The sequence below is a fragment of the Populus nigra genome, chromosome 3 (assembly GCF_951802175.1).
Source record: "Populus nigra chromosome 3, ddPopNigr1.1, whole genome shotgun sequence".
Lineage (NCBI taxonomy): Eukaryota > Viridiplantae > Streptophyta > Magnoliopsida > Malpighiales > Salicaceae > Populus > Populus nigra.
The window spans coordinates 6,611,568-6,634,247 of NC_084854.1; the positions used below are offsets into that span (position 1 = coordinate 6,611,568).

The following is a 22,680-nucleotide window of genomic DNA, read 5'->3' on the forward strand; positions in this document are numbered from 1 at the left end:
GAATTTATCTTGATCTCATGACTAAAATCATAGATTTAACAAGTTAACCCGGATTGATTCAGATCATTTTTTTAGGATACTTTTTCTAATTGATTTTTTTATTTAATTTTTTAATATTAAATTGATTAAAAAATAAATTTTATAATTTTTTTTACAGGACCATGGAAGTACTAGTGCACATCCCATGACCTCTTTTAATTACAACTACAAGTGAGAAAATTTACAAAAAACACTTTTAGCCATATAAAAGCAGTCAAGGGTCTCTCCGCTTACTAGGTGCACCCAGGGCGAAACCAGGGGTGGCAAGCAGGGCCGGGCTCCTACAAAACATTTTAAAATTTTCTATTATTTAATATTTTTAATTTAAATAAATAAGCTTTTTAATAATAAATATTATTATAGTAATTTTAGCCTCTCCTGTAAAATACACCAAGCTCCGCCCCTGCGTGCACCGCTTATATTTTTTATGGTTCGTTCATGTTCGAAGTACCCTCTCTATGCACCTCCTTTTAACATTCATAAGCAATTATCTTTTAACATTCATGGCCATTATGATCTCTAGACAAAGACCTCTCCTCATTGGCTCTACAAATATTAAATGGAAATGCCTTCCCTCGTAAAGACGCCCTTGTCATCACCATTATACTCTTCAATCATTGGCTATGCCAAGTTCTCATTGATGGTGGTAGTATGGTAAATATTATCCTATTCAAAAAAGTCTTTAATGTAATGAATATTAACAATATTTAAAGGGCATTTTAAAGCGGTAGCTTTGTAGAATTAGTCTGAGAAAATATTGAAATGATTGTTTTTTTTTAAAAGGTTATTATGTCTACGGCAAGAGAAAGAACCCAACTTCTGTTGAGGGAAATCCTTTTTGAGGGCTTTGAAATGGGCCGTCCTTTTGGGACAAGGGCACTATTAACCAGAGTCCAGCGTTTTATAGCTGGGGCCTGGTATTTACGGCGAATTAAAAGGCTTCTCGCCTGAGCAAAGGGGAGATGATGCCTGCCGGAATCACGAATTCTCAAATCAGAATGTTGGTCCCTGTGGATGGATGAACATTGAAAGTTCAACATCCATCAGCTAGGAAGCACGTATGCAGATATGTGACCGGACTGATATTTTATATATGTTATGGATACTTTTTAAGATTTAGGATAGGATGACTTAAAAATATTTTTTTTTCAAATATTTACTCTATTGATTTGTTAAAATTAGTATCAAAATAAGTATTAGAGTTAATTAAACCAGTTTTAAAAAAATACAAAAATACAAATTATTTTGGATAATAACACACAATAAGAATGAAATGAAGTAACTTTCTTTTACAACATTCAACAATTTTTATCCATGTAATGTAAATTTCTTTTGTTTAAATATTGCAAAATTGAAATATGGCCAAGTTCTTACGTAATATCAAATATTATTTTTCAATAGTAAGATTTTATATATATAAAAAAAGAATATTAAGAAAGTCAATATTTTTTCATGTTTTAATCTTTAAATGTTGAGAGATAAGAGATGAGCGCTAGAAAATATGAAGATAAAAAGAGAAATAGATCATACATATTTTCATCATGAAAAAAACTGATTTTGATGTCAATGGATTCATATTAAAAAAAAATCCCAGGAAAGTATGGAGTTTTCATCTTGTAAAAAAGAAATCAAGGAAAGGTTTTGATGATTCGGTTTAATTTTTAGTTTCTACATTGATTTGATAGTTTTTTTATATTAACAACAGGATTTATAAAGTCCCGATGATGTTTTTTTAGATGTTTAACGGTGAAGACAAGTTGGGAAACGAGCTTACAATATCTTAATAAAATAGAATGGTCAATATGTCTTTTGCCTTTTTTTTAAAAAAAAAAAAATCAAGCATGCGAGTAAGCCCTCCAAGCACTCGTAGGCCGCAAGAAAATATATAGATAAAAAGAGAAACAGATCATACACATTTTGATCATGAAAAAAACTAATTTCGATGTCAATTGATTCATATTAAAAAAGAAATCCCATGAACGTAGTATAGAGTTTTCATCTTGTAAAAAAAAAAAAACAAATCAAGCATGCGAGTAAGCCCTCCAAACACTCCTAGGCTTATTAGTTTAGGCCTACCACTTGGATCTCTCCTTGTAAGCCCAGGGCTGCCTACTTTCTTGTTATGTTTATAATAATAATAAAATTAATAGATTTATTAAAATAATATTTAAACAATGATCTAATTATGCCATGATTTTACGAGAACATTAGTATTTTTTATGGTAACATTTATGATTATTTTATAAATAATTATATACCAACTTGACAATTAGATTTAAAAAAAAATAATAATTATAGTTGTTAATGTTCTATAATTGCAGGGAGATAAAGAGTCTTGCGGTGAGGTTTTGGCCTTGAATGTCCTTTATTTTTCTTTCTTTCTATGCAATGTCTGCTACTTAGCAAAAAGGGGAGTTATTAGCAATATGGCCAGCAAAAATGTTGCATGGAAAATGTGGACGAAGAACCTGCATAGAAAATTACATTTGGACTTCCTTTCACGACATTTCTTTGTTGCTGCTAAAAGAAGTGAAAAATATAAACAAAACTGTTCATTTACCTACGATTTCACTTCTGCAAATCTTTATATTTTTATAATTAATCTAGTCAAGATCGAGCAACACAAGGTTTTTATTAACACCTTCCAGGACAACCCAAGCAGTTTTTGAAGATCAAAAACAGGTTTACACTTGAATGATTTCTAAGAGTTTTGCACCAGCATAACGACTCTGGTCTTGAACACAATCCTCCATTTTCGAGACCTGGTTGTTACCTTTGGTTATCTTTATGCGTCTCCTACGATATTCTTTGTTATTAGATGATGGCTCCATTACATCATCTGCAAATCGCACCCTCTTCTTGTCTTGACATGATCTCCTTGATCCTGTCAATTGTAAACAACGTTAAATTCAATACTGTTTCGAACATTACTTTGGTTTTTGTTTCTCTTTTTTATTAAGAAAAAGAAGAAAGGATCGCATGCGTACCCCTTAATTCAAATTCCATCTGCTTCATGAAATCAGAGAGGAGACGTTTGTGGAGCTGACGTGCAATGAGAACTACACTTCCGGAAACTGCAAAGGCAGCCATGAAACCAATCCCCAGATATCCTGCCATGCTCTAGTTTATATATGTCTCTCTCTCAATTGGGCTATAACTTTTCGGTCTCAAACGCTGTAAGAAGGCACCTGGTTTGATGAGTTCAGTAGAAAAAAATGAGAGAGAAAGCTAAGGTCTATCACGGTGAAGGGAGATACGATAAACATCGGCAGACAAGCACTGGAAATTGGAAATGGAAGAATGGCTAGTTGGTGTTATTAGTGAAAAGAGAAGGATGAGTTTGGAATTAGACGATCCAGACGAGGAAATGACAACGACTAGCCAAGTCTGGTTAACGGGTGTTTTTAAAATACCCTTTAAAAACCATTTAATACCTCAAATTAATATTTATTTTTCTTTTTAATTATAGAATTTATCGACAGCACTTAAAAATATTCACAAATAAAATAATAATCAATATTATTTTTTTATCACAATCAAACAGTAAATAATAAATAAATTTAGATAATATTTTAAAGATACTCGTTAACATATGTATTTTGCAAAATATATAAAGCAGACAAATCTTGAATTATAAAAATTCGATGGTACGTTGCCTTCAAACACTCATGTGTAATTTCTGTGAACTGGTTGCTGGGGTGAATATTCATTTTCTGAAGGGCAAAGAAGTCAAATGATAAACCTGGAGTTTGGTAGCCAGCCGCTCTAATATGTAACTAACCGCTTGAGCTTCTAGAAGCGGCCGCTTCAACTACCTGCACAGAGACGGCAGATGTGGCAGGCATACAAGTTACAACGATCATTGAATTGGTTCATCGTGTGTTCAAATTATTCAACATAGGACTCGTTTGTTTCGTTTGTTTGATAAAAAATAATTTTTTATTTTTCAAATTTTTTTATGTCGATTTATTATTAGAAAAGTTCATTAATAAAAAATATTTTTAATTAAAAAATAATTTAACTTAGTTTTCAGAAAAATATTTTCTTTTTATTTTGAGCAGAAAACACTTTCTGAAAGTTGTGAAAAATTTATAAATATCATATTATTTGCTTATTATATCAAATTTGATCCTCAAACTTTTGATTATTATATTTTTTTTTTGTTTTGAATATTTTTTTTAATTTCATCCCTTAGAATTTGATTTTTATATTAACTTTGATCTTTATTTTTATAATTGTTATTTACTTTTTCCTTATCATTTTTTAATTAAAATTTTTTATCTATCAAATTTGATCATCGTTCTTTTGATTGTTACTTAGTTTATTTGAAATAATCTATAAAATGATAATTATTATTATTTTAATTTCTTCATCTTTTAATTTTTGTATTTATTAGATTTGATCACTATTATTTTAATTATTATTTATTTTATTTGAGATAATTTATGAAATAATATTTTTTTTCAATTTCATTCTCATTCAACTTTTAAATTTGTAAAATTTGTTTCTCATTATTTTAATAAACTTGAAAAAAATAAAATATTAATTAAGTTATTTTCCAGCTTATTTTTCATTACATAATCAAACACTGGAAAATGTTTTCCAACTTATTTTTCATTACACTACCAAACATCGGAATATAATTCACTTTCTCATAATTCACTTTCTAAAAGAAACTACTTTTCAGCAAACAAACGGAGCCATAATCAACTTGTATTTTACTCATTTATTATTAAAAGTAACATGATTTTTTTAAAAAAATCATGTTAATATTTTTATATATATTAATGTGTCAATATATGAATAGTAAAGTTTATATAAATAATTAGCTTGTGTGAAATAAAATAATTACTGTATGTATATCTATGAAAATTTTGTTTGTATAATATTGATTTATAAAAACAAATGAAACAGCTTTTATTTTTATATCCTGTTTGGAATTGTGATAACTTTTTCTTCTCAAAGTGTTTTTTTATTTAAATTGATGTTTTTAGATATTTTTATGTTGTGATATAAAAAATATATAAATGTTTTTTGAAAAAATAATAATTATTTAATGTATTAATATATACCAAACACAATAGCTATTGAGGTTGGATTATGGTTGACAACCATCATCCAATTAAGAATTTCCACATTGCACAATAATTTTAAGTGGATTTTACAATATTGCTCACTACTGGAACTAAGCAAGGCTGCAACTTGACCCTCCTAGCTCCAACCAAAGGTCGTTCCAAAACGAAAGCTCACCCTTCCCAATTCTATAAATAAACCCCTCCTCCCAGTACCCAAACGCTTTTCTTATCTATCGCCAAGCATTCGAACAAGATCCCATCCGACTAACCAAATGAAAAAGACAACCTTTCAGACGCAAGTTATTCGATGGTTTGCTTCCTTCAAGGTCACTCTTGGTCAAGATGTTTTTTTCTAAATCATTGATAGACTCCCCAATGAAAATTTGTTGTTGATGAGTTTTTTTGTTGGGGATTTCAAATCCATCGGTAATTCAACCGATGAATTTTCTTGCCGACAAAAACACCAACAAAATATCCACGCCCAAAAAGAATATTTGACAGCCATTTTTCTTACGACCAATCCATTAGTAAATATTACCGACTGATCAACAATCTTCATCTCTTTTAAGAACATGGAAACATATCTCTCCAGTCTACACGGTCTTCATCTCTTTTATTTCAAGAATAACCAGCTAGTAACTTAATTATAGGCCAATAGCTTTTTCAATCACAGATTAAAGAAGAAGAAGAAGAAGATGATGTTTTGGTCATTTGAACAGCAATATGCCATGATAGTAGACTTTTGGGCTGTGCCAAGGCCCAACAGCATTTCCCTATAATTTGTCAAATTTATCTCTGTCTTGGTGGTTGGAACTTGGAACAACCAGCAATGGACTACTCAAGCTGTCAAAGTTACAACTTAGTATCAACTTTGACGCCGTATTCAAGCGTGGAATTTTCCGGGTCACAAACATGCCCAACAACTTTTTTTCTGGATTTTACAGCTATAATCATCATTTCGAATTGAAACCTTTGTTGTCTTACCCAATCCAAATTAGATACCAAACACATTTCCCATGACAATAATGGGCCGGTTTAGAATGCAAAACTGCTACTGACAATTGCAATGTAATTAAGCCAGAACGCTAATCTTGCAGAAACATCCTTTACTGGACTGAAATTGAAAGTTTCAGATGCACTTAGCAACAGAACACTGAGCATAAGATCATAAGTAGTACTTATTATCCAAAAAAATAAAAATAAACTGAATAACATAAACATATCAGCAAATTCTCATTAAACTGGTATTATATCAACAATATCATAGCAAAACCAAACAAACAAAAGACATGTAGATGTGCTTGAAATGTCATGACACGTAACACAAGACACAAGCACTCAAACTCTGAGATGCGAAAGGACTAGGAAGACTACCAGACCCATAGCTAGTTCAACTTGCATCACAGTAGTAATAGAAGTACACAGTAGTACTTGAGAAATTCAACCCATTATGTCATTATATGAAGAAAAGTATACAAATTAAGCAAAGGAAAGGAAGAAAAAGTGTAAAATCTGGCTAACCCATTTGAGCTTCTTTCTCAAAAATCCCAAGAACCCATCAGGTAGTGAAGTAGAATACAGGGTGTAGAAAGAGATGGAGAAGCATGAAGCAGGAACATGAGAAAGAAAGGAACACCACCCCGTACACAATCCTCAAACCCATTATCACCAAAGATCTCGAAAATCCACAGGGAGAGGAAGAGGTGGGCTTTGCCGTTCTGGATCTGTATCTGGAATTCGATTCTTATTCTTTTGAAGTGAAATTAAAAGAGAGATGGTTTTTCCCACGCGTAGAGAATAGAGATAGAAATGTTACGTGGGAATGTTTATTTTGAAGCACCTGTCTTGTTTGATCATTTTTTATTTTTATTTTTATTATTATTAATTTCTTGTGGTACGTACATGTGCTTTCCTCAGGCTGAAACGTATGAACAGAGAAAGGGATCTTGAATGGCGTTGCCATGAGACTGGTGGCTGTGAATGTTAGAACTCAAAAGCAACTTCGGAAAACAAATCACCTTTACATTTGTCAATCCACGAATGATGTGGAAGTGCATTAGAGTGTCAGAATGAGCTAGCTGGTGTTTCGGACATTTAGCCCCTGTTTGGGATTGTGCCCTAAGAAGAGGTTGGTTAAAATTTAAATTTTTTTATAAAATTATAATTAACATGCGATAAAGTAAAGTAAATAAAAGAAGAGAGAATTATATTATAATTTACATCCCTTATTACAATAATCAAATTGACTATGAATATCAAGAGATTATCTTGAAAAAAACATCACACAAATACTTCTTGCTTACAAAAATTAACTTTTAAACTTAATTTTACTTTATTTAAATCAATTAAACTCATTAAAAATTTAATTAAGCCCTTAAGTTTAATGAATTCTTCTAATTTTGATCAAATTATCTTTCAAACATAATTTTCTTTCAATTAAGTCTTTAAATAAGTTAGATAAACCCATTGGAATTTTAATTAAGCTCTTGAACTTAATTAATTCTTTCAATTTCAGTAAAATTGTATTTCAAATTGTGCTTAAATTAAGTTGTTTTTCAGCCTATCTTGTCAACAATATTGAAATCTGACTATACTCCTAGAATTTTGACTTATTACAACTCAAAAGCTCATCTATTTATTTTTCAAAAATATTTTTAGATTTTAAATTTATAATTTTTTTTATTTTTAAGTAAAATATGAAAAAGTTTTAGGGGACCCGAAATTAGGTTATGACAAGTTGTTTAACACCTACTTCTTAGTAAGTAGAGAACATCATTCTTTTAGCACAATTATATCTTATAGAACTAGTGTTAATCCTTCAATATTCAATATTTTTCACAAGATTTACAAGTTTAATAAAATAGCATACAGTTTCATATTCAATACTTTATTTTTAAGATTATTAATCCTGGTGACATTGTCTTAAGCAATTTTTTCTTTTTAAAAGTTTCTTTCTTAAGCTTTAGTTTTGTAATTATTGACTTGATGTCCCGTCTTATTATAAATAAATCATTTGCTATTGAATTTCATGACAATATCTTTTCCCTTCATATCAAGCTTTTTATTTTGGTTTTTATTATTGATCTTCTTTACTTGTTCAATAATGTTTGTTTTAGAAGCTATTATGAAAGAGTTAGCTCTCCTTTCAAACAACTTATTTTTCTTTATTTTACTATCAATCTTAAAATGATGTTTTCAACTCTGATCTCCTTTCACTTATGCTTTTAAGGTACTTCTTGAAATCTTTTAAAGATGATGATAATTTCTCAATAATAGTAATTACTTGAAAAGATTCACTTAAAATCACCCCTTCAACATGAACGTTGTGTAAGATGAGTTAAAACTCTTGAAATTTGCCTATCATAGTCCTTGAATCAATCATCTTGAAGTCAAGAAATTTGATGACTATGAACTTTTTCATGTCAACATCTTTAACCTTATACTTTCAATACATAATGACTTTCTATAGCGCCTTTACACTTTTAATTGAACTATACAAATCATATGGCATGTTGTCCAAACCATTTAAGATGTAGTTCTTGCACATGAAATAGTTGTGCATCCATGTATTCACAACTACCACAACAATAATATTAGACAAGAACTTTGTCAAGTTCAAAGTGGTTAGATAAAATACATTTTATTGCCACCTCTCAAAGTTCAAACCATTAGAGTTTTTAGGTTTCTCACCATGTACCGCAAAAAGTGATGGTGAAATTATTTTTGAAATATTAGTTGTATTAACCATCTCCTAAGTAGAAGACATAATAATATAATCTATATATAAATACGACTTACAACATGCAAATAAAATAATAAAAAACAAATTTATTATATAAAAATTATAAACTATGGAATTGCAAAAATTAAACCAAGCAATTATTAAATAAGATACAAAGTAATTTTTAGTCTTAAAATTGTTAGTAGGTTGTTAATTTGCATGATATATAATTTAGATACTTTAAATTGAACTAAACTTGCATGTAACACACCCTAAATTGAACTAAACAATTATAATTTAATACTAACATTTATTATTTTTTTATTTTCTTAATAAATATTTAAAATAACATGTGCAGTTCTTTTTCAATAGTAACTTGATTAATATGTGTAAAATATTTTATTTTTTAATTTATTGAATGAAAATTAATCATAAAAAGAAGTTATATGGGCCCCATCAAGATGCACCTCCAGTAAAGATGCTTAATTAAAAACTATTGATAAAAATAAAATGGATAATAGAGATTAAAAGACTTTCACAGAGATAAAATTAGAAAATGCATCTTTTTCCTTCATGGTACTTCATTATTATCCTTAATAATAAAGTAATCATGACTGAAACTAGAAAGTTTTTTTTTATAGTGTTTTGTTATTGTCTTAAAATAAAAAAGATGAAGATATTGAAAATATAAAAGACATGTCTTTCATGTATTTTTTATTTTGAAAGTAAAAAATCTCACTCTAAAACTATTTTAAAAACAAATTTATTTTATATTTTTATTTTTTTAATCAAATATATTTTTATCTTTATTATTTTTATATTAGAATAGTAAACAAATGTTACCGTATCAAATTTATATATACAATACATAACATAGAATTGCAATAGCTTTTTCACTTTGTAAAAGTCAAGCTTCTCTAAGTAACAAAAACTATTTAGAAAAGCAAAATTATTGATATAGCTTTTTAAATAATAAATATGATTCTTTTTTTTTTGTATGTACACTCGAATGAAAAAAAATTATTTTAACCTATTTGTATTTTAATATATTTAATATTAATATTTTTGGACTTGTTTTAGAAAAAAAAACATTGAGAAAAGTTGTAGGGATGAAAGAAATTTTTTTTAAATAATCTATTTTATTATTTTCAGCTTTTTTATTGATATATAGAAATGGATTTTCATTTAAAAAAATCATTTTAAATTTTCATTTTATTTGACTGTCACTTTGAAGCTGTAAAATTAAAGAAGAATTTTTTTTTTCCCTTGAGTTTCTTTTAGCTCACCTATTAAGAATGCGTTTAGGAACGTGGTGCAAACCGTGTTCTCAAAAAATTTAATTTTTTTTATTAAAATTTAATATAATTTGTATGTTTTGAATCGTTTTGATGTGCTGATGTTAAAAATAATTTTTAAAAAGTAAAAAAATATTATTAATATATATTTCAACACAAAAAATTATTTAAAAAATAATCACTGCAACATTTCCTGTCACTCTCTAAATATGCCCTCATTGAGGGCTTGTATCACGGCCACAGCATTCTTTCTTTAAGATTGGCCGCAAAACAAAACGAAACAAAATTTTATGAAGAAGAATCTTTTCAATTTTTGTACTATATTATTTAATGTGGGGTTTGCCTCTTTGTTTAATCAATATTATTTTGTATTTATCAGTCTCAAAGCATTAGGGGTCCATAGCTCAGTGGTAGAGCATTTGACTGCAGATCAAGAGGTCACCGGTTCGAACCCGGTTGGGCCCTTTTTGGTTGTTTATTTTTTTCTTAATTCATTCTTTGGAATTGCTTTGGTTGCACCATGGGCTGGTCTTTCAGATTTGGTCCATACAAACTGGGCCCAAGTACCCCTAACAATGACATGTCGTTCGCGAGGCAATTTCTTTCGTACTTTTCTAGGTGATGTACAGTGGTCATGGTGACAGCCATTGCAGCACAGGAATTTTGTGGGCGCATGATCATCGAAGCATGGTTGGGCAACTGAGGGGCCCTTATCATGGGGGGCAGCAGGATCATACATGTTATTGATCTCCAACATACCCACCTAGATTAATCATATTCATTTATCATGTAATAGCCGATCACCATGAAGTTGATGTTCATACAACAATGATCAAATTACAAAGCTGAAAATCATCATTTGATTATTTTTATTGTGTTCGAAGACGGTTATGAGCTGTCTGCATCTGAGCCTTGCGCTGTAAACACAATCTAGAACAGCCAGGTTGATTGATCTTTAGCTCCTGATCCTTCCAGCCAAGTTTCATGCACATGCATGTAAGTTGCCCCAGAAACACCGTCCTTCTAAAACACAAAGAGGAAGCAGATCATGTGAGGGCAGAATTCTTGTTTTAGCAGAAACTCATTGATTGATCCCAAGGTTTACCTTTATATTTATTATACAAGTGATCACACAACCTTGCTGCTCATCCCCTGAAAGAATTGACGAATAATTTAGGAGAAATGAAAAAATGGCACAAACAGCTCCATTAATTGATTAAGAGATCCCTGTTATCAAAGATTTTACTTAGAATGGAATAAATTAAAATGGGCATGCAGGTAATCTACGCCACTAAAGAATTACAAAAATTCTACAAATAAAAGCATAGCTACAGGAAATTAATTGTCCGCAAACCCGATTGCCAGTGCAAATTTTCCAACACCAACTCCAAAAACCCAGTCAAGTGCATTGAAGGCATTGCAACAGATACTATACCAAGAAGTTACTAAGGATTCTAGAGGTATATTTCAAAGGTTGAGCTAGTCCATGTTTTAAGCGATTTTCCATTACTATGGGGTGTCTAGCAACCACCCTTTATCCTGTCCAGGTGTCGGACAGGCTATTTCAAGGAAAAGTTGAAAAATCTGGGTGACAGCTCTCATAGAAACTCAGACAAATAAGGAAACCGTAGAACCATTAATCATAGAGAGGAGAGAGTAAAACAGTTTTATTATTGTCCATAGAAGATATGATTAATTGTTCTATGGACGGTTTCTTTTCTAGCAGATGGTATGCTCACTCTGACCATGGCTTTTGCCAAATAAAGCACCTATAGGATTCTAAAGTAAGAAAGAGAATATCAGTAGTTGTAGATCTGTTTGTCCCTCTCCTAAGCAGGTCAAGTTCTAAAGGCTCTTCCACCCTGTTTACAGCAACCCATGCGAAGGCATTTGTATGACTCTGAAGAAAAACCAGAATCCAGTAGAAAAGATATCCCTGATTAGTTGAAGAACATCCTGCAAACCAACTACAGCTGAAGAAGTATACGTTAAAAACTAAAAAACCTCGCATTGACAAATCAGAAGAAATTACATGGATGGCATCAAAGAAAAGAGGTAGGTGTACCAGCGGTCTAAACTGGTGCAGAAATATATCATAAAATGCATGGGAGAGCAGGGACATTTTATCATCAGCATTATTGATAATGCAATCATTATCATTCGGAGGTCTTACCTGATAATTCCCACTTATTGAACTTTACTAGCCACTTGTCCAAACCAGTCTGTATGGATAGCACCCGATCCACCCAAACTCGAAATTTTTGGCCCTGTTTGTCACCATAGTAGCTCCTCATTCCATTTAAAGCATCACAAAGAGAAAGCTCAGCACCAGATGGGTGGATAAGAATACCAGATGAATCCTGTCAAAAAAAGGAAAAAATTATATCAGGCTAACTGAAGAAAGGGATGGAAAAGCAAAACATATGTATATAATAAAAAATCAATGAGTGCATTCATGGACACCAGCAAAAAAGATGATGGTGGATATTAATTTATCTAAGTAATTCATGGACACCAGCAAATAAGATGATGGTGGATATTAATTTATCTAAGTATGCTTGATAATGCTTGCTCTATGTAGTTTAAAACAAACCCGCCCCCAGACCTTGACTGCAGAGGCGAGTCGGTGGGTTAGTATTGTCCAGGTGAACCTTGTCCAGTTCTTTGAATAAATTCATTCTTAAAACAAAACAGACAAATTCAACCCTTCAGATTTTATGGCAGAAAGGGATAAAAAACTGAACAGTCTCAAGCTTGCTTTTCTGTTCATCAGCCACAAGGCTATTCATATGGAGAACAAGTATCAAAAGCTTACATGGTTAAGCACAACAGGCCAGACTTTCATTTATAACAGTTTAACGGTATTAGCAATATATTTATCCTCCTGAAAGAAAAGCAAAAGAACTGAACCAAACAACCATGACTGGATAATTTAATGCTTAGCTGGAATATTATGAGCCTCAAAAGAATATGAAATCCAGACGAATCTAGTGTATTGTTTATACCATGAAAGAAAAGCAGACACAAGCCATGTTTATTTCTTGCATAGTAGTTAGTATAAACCTAATCCTTAAAGGTTAAAATGCATCACAAAGAAAAGGAAAGACATAAAAGTCCACAAACTTTTCTAGAGCAACACATAGAGTCAAAAGAAAAGAGGATAGAAACATACACAATCAGCTTTCATGCTTGCCAAATATAGCTCCGAGTCTCCAACCTCTGCACGCCTCCATCTTTCATAGAACATGAAAAATCTCACTATTTCACTACTGGCACTGATGTTTTCCGACTCAAAGTCTGAAAGGTTGGTTATATCTCTTGGAGAAGTATTGGGACCAAGTTTAAAATGACCAATAGCTTGTATGATCCCAGCTGCACACCGCTCGGTTGCATGAATTATTTTAGCATTGCCTTCAGCATTTTCAGCATGCCACTGCAACAACTCTTCTTGTGCATTACTAACCTAGACAGATAAATCAATGAATGAATAGTTAACAGAAAAAATGACCTATGTGAGCAACCTCAATTTCCCAATGAAGTGATATGGCAGAACGTAAATACCCACCATCACTCCATGTACATCTGGAATGCTGAACAGCTCGGCATCATTTCCAGAATCACCACAAACAAGAGTATTGGCAGGTAGTTTTCCTTCAGTCTTAAACTTCTTATGTAAATACGCCAGAGCTTGCCCTTTGCCAGCACCTTGGGGTAGTATATCCAGGTCCATTCCACCACTATAAATTATCTTGACATCCAACTAGAAAAAAAACGAAAAAAAAAAGAAGGAAAAAAAAAGAAAGATGAGAGAGAGAGAGAGAGAAGAAGAAGAAGACGAGATTTAAAAATTAAGTTAGACACTGTAGCACCTGTAGACTTGTACTAAAAATAACACAAAATCAGGGGGCAAGGATCCCAAAACTAGAAACTAACCCCACGTTTTGCAAATATCTCTGATAGCGCCTTCGTCACATTCTGAGCATTGGCTTTATCAACATAAAAGCTGACCTTGTGAGGCCGTTGCTCTGTTTCTGACTGCATTACCCCATAGATGTCATTTATTCAGAGATTTCAAGTTGCCGAACTGTTTTCTTCTATGTACAAAACTATATGCTCATTTTCAAAGCAATGTGCACAATCAGAGAACCAAATCCCATAAGTGTTTAACATACCTGAAGAGTAAGTTCAGGAAACTTGCTTGTTTCCTCAGTGACTAGGTTCCTGTCCCATTTCTGATTCAAAACTTCAACCCAACCATCATCAGGCACCATGGAGGTGCCATACGTGATCTCAGTTCCCACAGACATTATGGTTATATCAGGTGTTAACATGGGTTTCTCTTTTCTCAACTGCTTATAAAGCGTAGGTGATCTTCCAGTGGAGAAAACTAGCAGAGAATCATTACGATAACAGGCCTCCCATAAGGCATTGAACCTAAGAAGAGACATGTTCTCGGGATCATGATGATCAACCTGCAACAAGAGTATATTGTCTAATAAAATTACAGCAGCCACAAGAATATACAATGAAACAAGCAGAAACCAAACAATTACGAGACCAACCATTGTGTGATCAAGATCCGAAACTATCATGAGGCGAGCAGGAGCCTTGAGCCTATCCATCGCTTTTCTATCCCAAACTTTAACCCTGTACAAAAAAGGCTCGATTTAACTAGAGAAACAAGCATCGATGACATGCTTCACTATCAATTCAAGCCTAGGGTGTTATATCCTAGAAAAAAATATTAATTTGGCAATTATGCAGAAGTCATCAACTTATAAGATGAATCATTAATATTGGATATTGAAGGTACTGTAAGAATTGAAAAGTTTCATAATTTCGCCTATCCATAAGATTTGCACAGGTACTAACAAAGCAATTAGTAAAGTCTGTTTTGTAGCTGTAATTTTAATGTTAGACTGGATATATGATATTATAAATGAAAAAATAAAGGGGAGAGGAAGATATTGTAAACAGAACTGGTAAAGCCCCTCAAAAAGACTAAATAATTAAAATAAAGAAAAGCCAGAGAACCCATTAACTGGATTCAAAAGCATGAGACACTCATCAAATGAACAAAATAGCAGAAAATCAGAGACCATGAATTACTAATCAATCAAAAGAAAAGGCAACTCAAAACATTTCCATTACCAAAGGTCCGAATATAACTGAAAGAAATTAAAATCAATGTCCTATAAAAATCCCACATCAGTAAAAAAATGAAAATAAAAATCCCATCTTCCGTTACTTCACATCTTTATTTTTTTCCCTCTGTACGGTGCACACTACCTAAGCAACCAATCCAAGAAAGATACACTAAAAAAAATAAAATGAACCCAGAAAAAGAATCTGCATAATCTAAAAGCAGCATAAACGAACAAATGAAAAGATAAGAGCTTTTGGAAATGACGATTTCCACTGATACAGAACTGCAGTGATTATTATCATGGAACTGGAAAACCAAAGAAACCTAAAACAAATGGAATGAAAAGATTATAGATTTGTACCCTTTTCTTAATATTCTGTGCTGGTGATGATGTGATAATTATAAAGATGGAGAGTAGAGTTTTGGATCCAAATTCGTCGGCGCTTCTTTTGTGAAAATCCTAGAAAATAATGGACTGATAGAGAGAGAGAGAGAGAGAGAGAGAGAGAGACTGGGAGAGTGTAAAAAAAACAAAAATAGATCAGACAGAAAAGTTCATTAAGAACTGTTTTTTGGACACTTGTTAAAAAAAGAGATGGACACATGGTGGAGCTTGCTGGTGATCTTGTTCGTGTGGTCGAAGAATATGCAAGGAAAAATTAGGAAGAAGGAATAACACAGGTCTTACATTTGCCATTTGGGAGAAGAGATAAGCATATGCTTCGTTAGGTACTGTTTGCCAAATATTCTCTTCTTGCCTTTTCCTTTATTGGACATATTTAATTACAAAATTAATCTCATTTTCACTTTTCTGCTATAGCTTAAAAAATTATGGTTTTAAGGATTATATAACTCCATGTTCTTAACAAAGACTACTATAAATCCTCAGTCAAAAATCCACTCTCCTATTGAAAAAAGCAAAAACATGAAATAACCATTAAGGATGCTGTGTTATTATGCTATTTTTCAGGTTGAGGCTCATATAGGTCTATCACGAGTTAATTTATTAAATGCAATTATGTAGTTTAATTGAAGAGATGATCGCAAGGAGACAGAGTCCAGTCAATCCTCTGAACCAGCTACGAAGCTCTTGATCAGCTCACTCCCAGTAGGAGCAACTCATGTCCTTGAGCTACAAAGCAGCACTCACCAACCCTAGGAATTATTGAAATTCACAGTGGGTTTCTCTCTCTATATCCACAGTACCAATAACACTAAAAACTCAACATGTTTTAGTTTTTTTAATTAATAATGAAGTGTATTTATCCTCTTTGCTGTGCTGTGGATCAGAAGTTTTGTTTTTTCCAGCATTATCATTAAATTTGATAAAACAGTTAGATTTTAAAATTTATTAAATCGATTTGTTATTTAACTCAAGTTTTAAATTAAATTATATAAAATTTAATTTAAAATAAATTATTTAATTTAATAATTTTATTACTTGAGCTTGAGCTACTGTTTTTATGATTTTATTGTCTTTGAAATTGAATTTTTTATCAAGTTGTTGAAAGTGTGAAGACAGACAAATAGGTAGTAATATTATAAGTCGCGAATATATATATTATATGCATGGTCTATTAAAATACTATTCGTGTATATACATACTACTACTGCATGCTAGATACGCTTGTAATCCACGACGACTAGTGTTTCTACGGTAGAGTGAGAACTGAGAAGTATTTTTCTAATCATAATAGTTTGGAAAATATTTTAGAGCTAACGTGGAAAAAAAACTTTAATGTATTCTAACAGTCAGGCAGGCGGCAACCATCACTACTCGACAAAAACCAAACTGCCAATGGAATCAAAGCACTGCACATCCTTCAACCGTTTAAATAACATGACCATTGTAACTTGAATTGTCCTTGTCTGTTCTCCAAAGAGAGAAGAGACAGGAATCCTTAACCAATATTTGCCTACACTATACACTGCCACTTCCAAATTCAGCGACATCACTTACTGCTAACCCCCTTGTTTTTTCTCCTCATAAAGAGTCCACAGCAGGTTTCTTTCTCACTCACTATCTGTCTATCCCTGTAGTAAATCAAAACAACTGACTCACAGCTATTTTTTCTTCAAGACCCATAAATCTAAACAAGAAAATACCTGTCCAAAATGTTCTTTGGACGCCCACAGAACATTGAGTTTTAGTTTTAGTTAAGAGCTATTTAGTAACATGAGTCTAGGGTTCAAGAGTTCTCTATTTTCTGGTCAGTTCAATACTGTCCAGTTAGGGAGGTTCAGACCCAGAAACCAAAAACATAGGATTTTGTCTGTAGAACCTGTCCAAACCTCAGTTTTCAGTGGTTATATTGTGCCCAGAAACATGAAAAGCAAAATTGACAGTCTTGGTGAAGTAAAGTTAAATAAGGACTTTATTTTGAGGTCAAAGGCCGTGTTAACTGCGGATAAAGAAGTGGATATTGAAGGTAATGGAGGAGCGAGCAGAGAGAGGACTGATTATGATGTAATTGGTATTGGGTCTGGTATTGGCGGGTTGGTTGCTGCTACACAGTTGGCAGTGAAGGGAGCTAAAGTTTTGGTCTTGGAGAAGTATGTGATTCCTGGTGGGAGTTCTGGTATTATGAGAGGGATGGATATACTTTTGATGTTGGCTCTTCTGTTATGTTTGGTTTCAGTGACAAGGTCAGTTGTTATTGTTCTTCCATATTTCTTTATTGTTGTTATTTGCGTTGTGATTTATTTGTTTATTAAGGACTTGATTTTGTTGATTGAGTTGGAATAAGGTTGTAATGCATTTTTGGCATAATTTTGAAGATTCTATTAGTGTTTTTTAGTGTTTGGATGGTTATTTGCAGAAGGTAGGTAACCTAGTGAAATAGGGTCATGCATAAAGAGAATTTCCACTAAACCAATAGAAGTGTGCTTATTAGATAAGATTTTTCGATTAGGTTAATATGGATTTTGCCAAGTTCATCAGGTTTTTGGGTAAGTTTACCAGACTTCAGTAAGGATTTTAACCTCAATGCTTGTAGGACTCATCACTGTAAGCATTTTATTGCTTATTTGCTCTTGTAATGTAACTAAGCTATCTATGCTGAACTTTTATCCACTGCGTGCTTTGGTGAATCACTAAAGTCTTCAGCGTTGATATGTGCCTAAAATTTGGGCAGGGCAACCTAAATTTGATAACACGAGCATTGGCAGCAGTTGGTTGTGAAATGGAGGTGATTCCTGACCTCACTACTGTCCATTTTCATCTACCTAATAATCTTTCTGTTAAAGTTCCCAAAGAGTACAGCGACTTCATCTCAGAACTTACTGCTAAGTTTCCCCATGAAAACGAAGGGATCCTTAAATTCTATGTTGAATGCTGGAAGGTACATAAATTGTGGTGAATGCAACTTCCTATCAGTATTTTGTGTCTACTTGTTGATCATCACTTACCGTAGCATTTATTTTGTTGGGTAGATATTCAATGCCTTGAACTCTTTGGAACTGAAGTCGCTCGAGTAGCCAATCTACCTGCTTGGACAATTCTTTCAGAAGCCTCTTGAATGCTTGACACCAGGTATTTTTTCTATCCTTTCCTCTCAAATTTACTAATTGATTTGAATGGGAGCTTGTTACATCTCCAACAGGTTTTTATAAAATCAGAATCAATAGATGCATACAGGGTGTAGATACTGTTTACTTGCTCCAATCACAATCAGGACATCTATTTTGCCATCATTTGAGCAAGGAAAACTGTTGCAGATAATGTACCTGGGCATTAATGTAATTGTAAAATTATTGTTGGTAGAAAACAAGATGGAACTGCACCTTTTAAGTTCCATGAAATTTCTAATTAACAAAACTTGTATTGATGTTCAAAGCTATTGCTGCAATAGATTAGAAAAAAATACTGCCGAGCGTGGATCTTGGAAAAACTCTCAATTATTAGACAATTGCAGCTGTGCTCTCATTGCTTCCAGGTTGACTGCTTAAAAGACAATGTGCTGGCCCCAAAAATTTTTGGAGCATTCCTTGATATCATATTGGTTTGGATGGTCAAGAAAATGTTCTAATTCACAAACACACCAAAAAAAAACAAACAAAAAAGAACTTTTACAAATGTTTTTCATGATCTTCTATTGTAGTTCTGAGGTTGGAGCTTTTGATAGTCAATATTGAAAGTCACATCTCTTTTGGTCCTTAAATCTTTATTTTTATTTATTTTTTGCTTTTCATTTCCCTATCATGAATTTTTTTTCCTTGCTAGTCACTAAATTAAACCAAAAAAATAATTGTTTCTTTCTTTTAAACTTCTCTAATGTGATGCTTCTATTCTCTGCAGCTTATTATCTGCCCCAAAATGCTGGAGACATCACTCGAAAGTACATAAAGGATCCTGAGTTGTTGTCTTTCATTGATGCAGAGGTGAGATACTTCGAATTCAATTCTTTGATAAATTCTGTATATTTAATGGTCTTTGGATATGGAAAGAGGGTCCTGCAATCTCAAGAAGAAGTTTTATCTGTTGTTTCTCTGCAGTGTTTCATAGTGAGCACAGTCAATGCTTTGCAGACCCCAATGATCAATGCTGGCACGGTGAGCAGTTTAAATAACTTTGGACCTCTCCAATATGTATATTTTAATCTTTTTTTTCATCGGCACCAGGTTCTATGTGATAGGCATTTTGGAGGGATCAACTATCCTGTTGGTGGGGTTGGTGGAATTGCAAAGTCCTTGTCAAAAGGTCTGATTGATCAGGGCAGTGAAATTCTTTACAGGGTAAACGTAACCAACATCATTCTTGAGCATGGAAAGGCTGTGAGTTTTAAATAGTGGATAAATGGTGCTAGAATTGAATCCTTGGTTTTATAAATGCAAAAAGAAACTAAAAAAAAAGAAGGAAGGAAGATGATAGTATTGTTATCTATTTTAGTTTCACTTGAATTTGACAGGTAGGAGTGAGGCTTTCAGATGGAAGGGAGTTCTTTTCCAAAACCATAATATCAAATGCTACTAGATGGGATACCTTTGGTTAGTTTTGGCAGATTCTGACATTCTAATTTATTTGATTTGACAATAACCTTTTGCTGCTCTAGCACTGGTCTTTCTCAGTTATCATGAAGAATTAAATATGTTGCAGGGAAGTTGTTGAAAGGAGAAACCCTTCCAAAAGAAGAAGAAAATTTTCAAAAAGTTTATGTTAAGGCTCCATCTTTTCTTTCCATTCACATGGGTGTTAAAGCCGAGGTTCTACCACCAGATACAGATTGCCACCACTTTGTTCTTGAGGTATTCATTTGCTCACAAACTGAGATGAATTGTGAGCTTGACACATTTAACTTTAATTCTTTTGTTGTCTTAGGATGACTGGACAAGATTAGAGGAGCCTTATGGAAGCATATTCCTAAGCATTCCAACTGTTCTGGATTCATCATTGGCTCCTGAAGGCCGTCATATACTTCACATATTTACAACATCTTCCATTGAAGACTGGGAGGTAAGTTCACTACTGTAACTTTTAAGTGAATATTTATACTTAATGTCTTATTTCTATCCCTTCCCTCCCTGTCAGCTAAATTCCTAATAGCTGGACTTAAACTGTTTAGGGACTTTCAACAGAGGACTATGAGGCAAAGAAGAAGGTTGTGGCTTATGAGATTATGAGCAGATTGGAGAAGAAACTTTTTCCGGGGCTTAGATCATCAATTACTTTCATGGAGGTATTTATCACATTATCATAAAAGCACATATTCATTGAAGAATGTAAAGAGATTGTGTCAGGTGATGGCATATGAGAAGGAAATGATCACAACTTATGGAAGTAAGCCTGAATGATACATACAAATTCATTAACCAACCTCAAGTGGTTGGATCCTTAGAGAGGCTTTAAATTCACGAATTTCCCTAATTTGAAGAAGTCCTTCCCACTATCCATTTTGTACTTTATTAACTGCATGCCTTGTTTGGTGGGAGCTCATTCAAATTTCTTACATTCCAAGTTTCGGTGAATGGAATATTGGAATACTATGTTTATTATCGACTCCTGTCTTTCAAATTTGATTTGGCTTCAAAAGTACATGCAATCATGGCAGGTAGGTTCACCCAAGACACATAGGCGGTACTTGGCTCGTGACAAGCGTACTTATGGACCAATCCCACGCAGTACTCCCAAAGGTTTATTGGGAATGCCATTCAATACAACAGTAAGTCCAATCATTACCTCTCATGAATGTCACGGTAATTGTAGTTTTTGAAATCATTTAAGCAAGAAATACTCAGGCTATTAGCCTCTGCCCTTTATCAATGGTGCTTCACTTTCTTTACCTCTCTGGTCCTCTCCCTACAAAAGTGAAGTGCCATCAACACTTGATGGAATGTCAATACCCCACTCCTCTCAAGCCTGCCAAACTCCATTAACAACCACTTATGAATCTTTTTTTGGATTACACGATTTATCTCAAGTTTTGGATCGAACTGATCCATTGACATAAGTAGTCATGGGAGAAAATCAGTTGGGTCATGACATGATGAAACTTGCAGGCTGTAGATGGTCTTTACTGTGTTGGCGATAGCTGCTTTCCAGGACATGGTGTTATAGCTGTAGCTTTTTCAGGAGTAATGTGTGCTCATCGAGTAGCTGCTGATATTGGTAAGCTAGGAAACATTTCTCATTCTCAATGTGTTTGATATTGGCTTCGGTAGTTCTGCTGACCATTTTTGTGAAAGCATGATCAAGTCGTGGTAGAAATTATAGATATGTATTTTCTCCATTGATGAAATAATGAATGTCAACCGTGTTAAACCTTCAAGGTGTTTTCCTTTTTCCTGATCGAGATCTATTTAAAAAATTATCCTACGTTTAGGTGCAAGGACAAGAAAAGTAAATTGTATGTCAACTTTGATGAGCTTCCTACTCCCTTTAAATGACTAGTTTTTTTCTTTTTACCCCCCGCCCCCCATAATCTTATCATAGGCATTGAGAAAAAGTCGCCTGTAATGGATGCTGCTCTCCCCCGGCTTCTTGGTTGGTTAAGGACCTTGGCTAGAGAACAGGGGAAAGAAAAACAGTACCTGCAACATGACATTTTTGCCTGAAGAACACAGGTTAGTGGAAATGATCTGCAAGAGATAGAAGCGAAGTGCAATTGCCAAGCTAGTGAACCAGGTATCCAAAAATATTAACCTTTCACAAACTGTGAGTTGAATCACTGCGGGTGATTCTCACTCCTTAGGCTGGATCAAAAGTGTACAGAGCTGTAGAGGGATCTTCAAGATTTTCTTTTTCGTTTACCTTTTTTCCCTCTCAATTTGGTGTTTGGTTAGCAATCACTGGTGGTTTCTATGTATTTAAGCGGTAGCTCTTGGCAATTTTCTTTCCAAGGAAAACGTAAATAAAGTTCTATCAAATCATATGCGTTACCATGTTTTTCATTCCCCAACTTTTAGAAG

The 22,680-nt window shown here is 33.1% G+C and overlaps 2 protein-coding genes, 1 non-coding gene and 1 pseudogene across 5 annotated transcripts; 2 read left to right on the plus strand and 2 right to left on the minus strand.

Moving 5' to 3' along the window:
- Window positions 1-2,605: 2,605 nt before the first annotated feature.
- LOC133688112 (uncharacterized) lies at window positions 2,606-3,420 on the minus strand. The gene is made up of 2 exons (XM_062107501.1): window positions 3,027-3,420; window positions 2,606-2,923 (listed from the first exon to the last, which is right to left on the minus strand). Exons 1-2 carry the CDS (start codon window positions 3,154-3,156, stop codon window positions 2,724-2,726), a joined length of 330 nt encoding a protein of 109 aa, XP_061963485.1. The 5' UTR covers window positions 3,157-3,420; the 3' UTR covers window positions 2,606-2,723.
- Window positions 3,421-10,523: 7,103 nt separating this feature from the next.
- TRNAC-GCA (transfer RNA cysteine (anticodon GCA)) lies at window positions 10,524-10,595 on the plus strand. Its single transcript has one exon. It is a non-coding gene; the product is annotated as a tRNA-Cys (tRNA).
- A 299-nt stretch (window positions 10,596-10,894) lies between these two features.
- Window positions 10,895-16,068, minus strand: LOC133689680 (sucrose-phosphatase 1-like). Of its 3 annotated transcripts, none has more exons than XM_062109653.1 (9): window positions 15,965-16,068; window positions 14,693-14,777; window positions 14,303-14,602; window positions 14,064-14,165; window positions 13,696-13,890; window positions 13,303-13,593; window positions 12,304-12,490; window positions 11,236-11,282; window positions 10,895-11,150 (listed from the first exon to the last, which is right to left on the minus strand). In XM_062109653.1, the coding sequence occupies exons 1-9, from the start codon at window positions 16,051-16,053 to the stop codon at window positions 11,061-11,063; spliced, it is 1,386 nt and encodes a 461-aa protein (XP_061965637.1). In that variant the 5' UTR covers window positions 16,054-16,068; the 3' UTR covers window positions 10,895-11,060. The 3 variants fall into 3 exon arrangements, with proteins under 3 accessions (XP_061965637.1, XP_061965636.1, XP_061965638.1); XM_062109652.1 differs by having other exon boundaries at window positions 10,895-11,153; XM_062109654.1 differs by lacking the exon at window positions 15,965-16,068 and adding an exon at window positions 15,638-15,958 and having other exon boundaries at window positions 10,895-11,153.
- Window positions 16,069-17,003: 935 nt separating this feature from the next.
- Window positions 17,004-22,650, plus strand: LOC133689617 (prolycopene isomerase, chloroplastic-like; annotated as a pseudogene).
- Window positions 22,651-22,680: the final 30 nt, after the last annotated feature.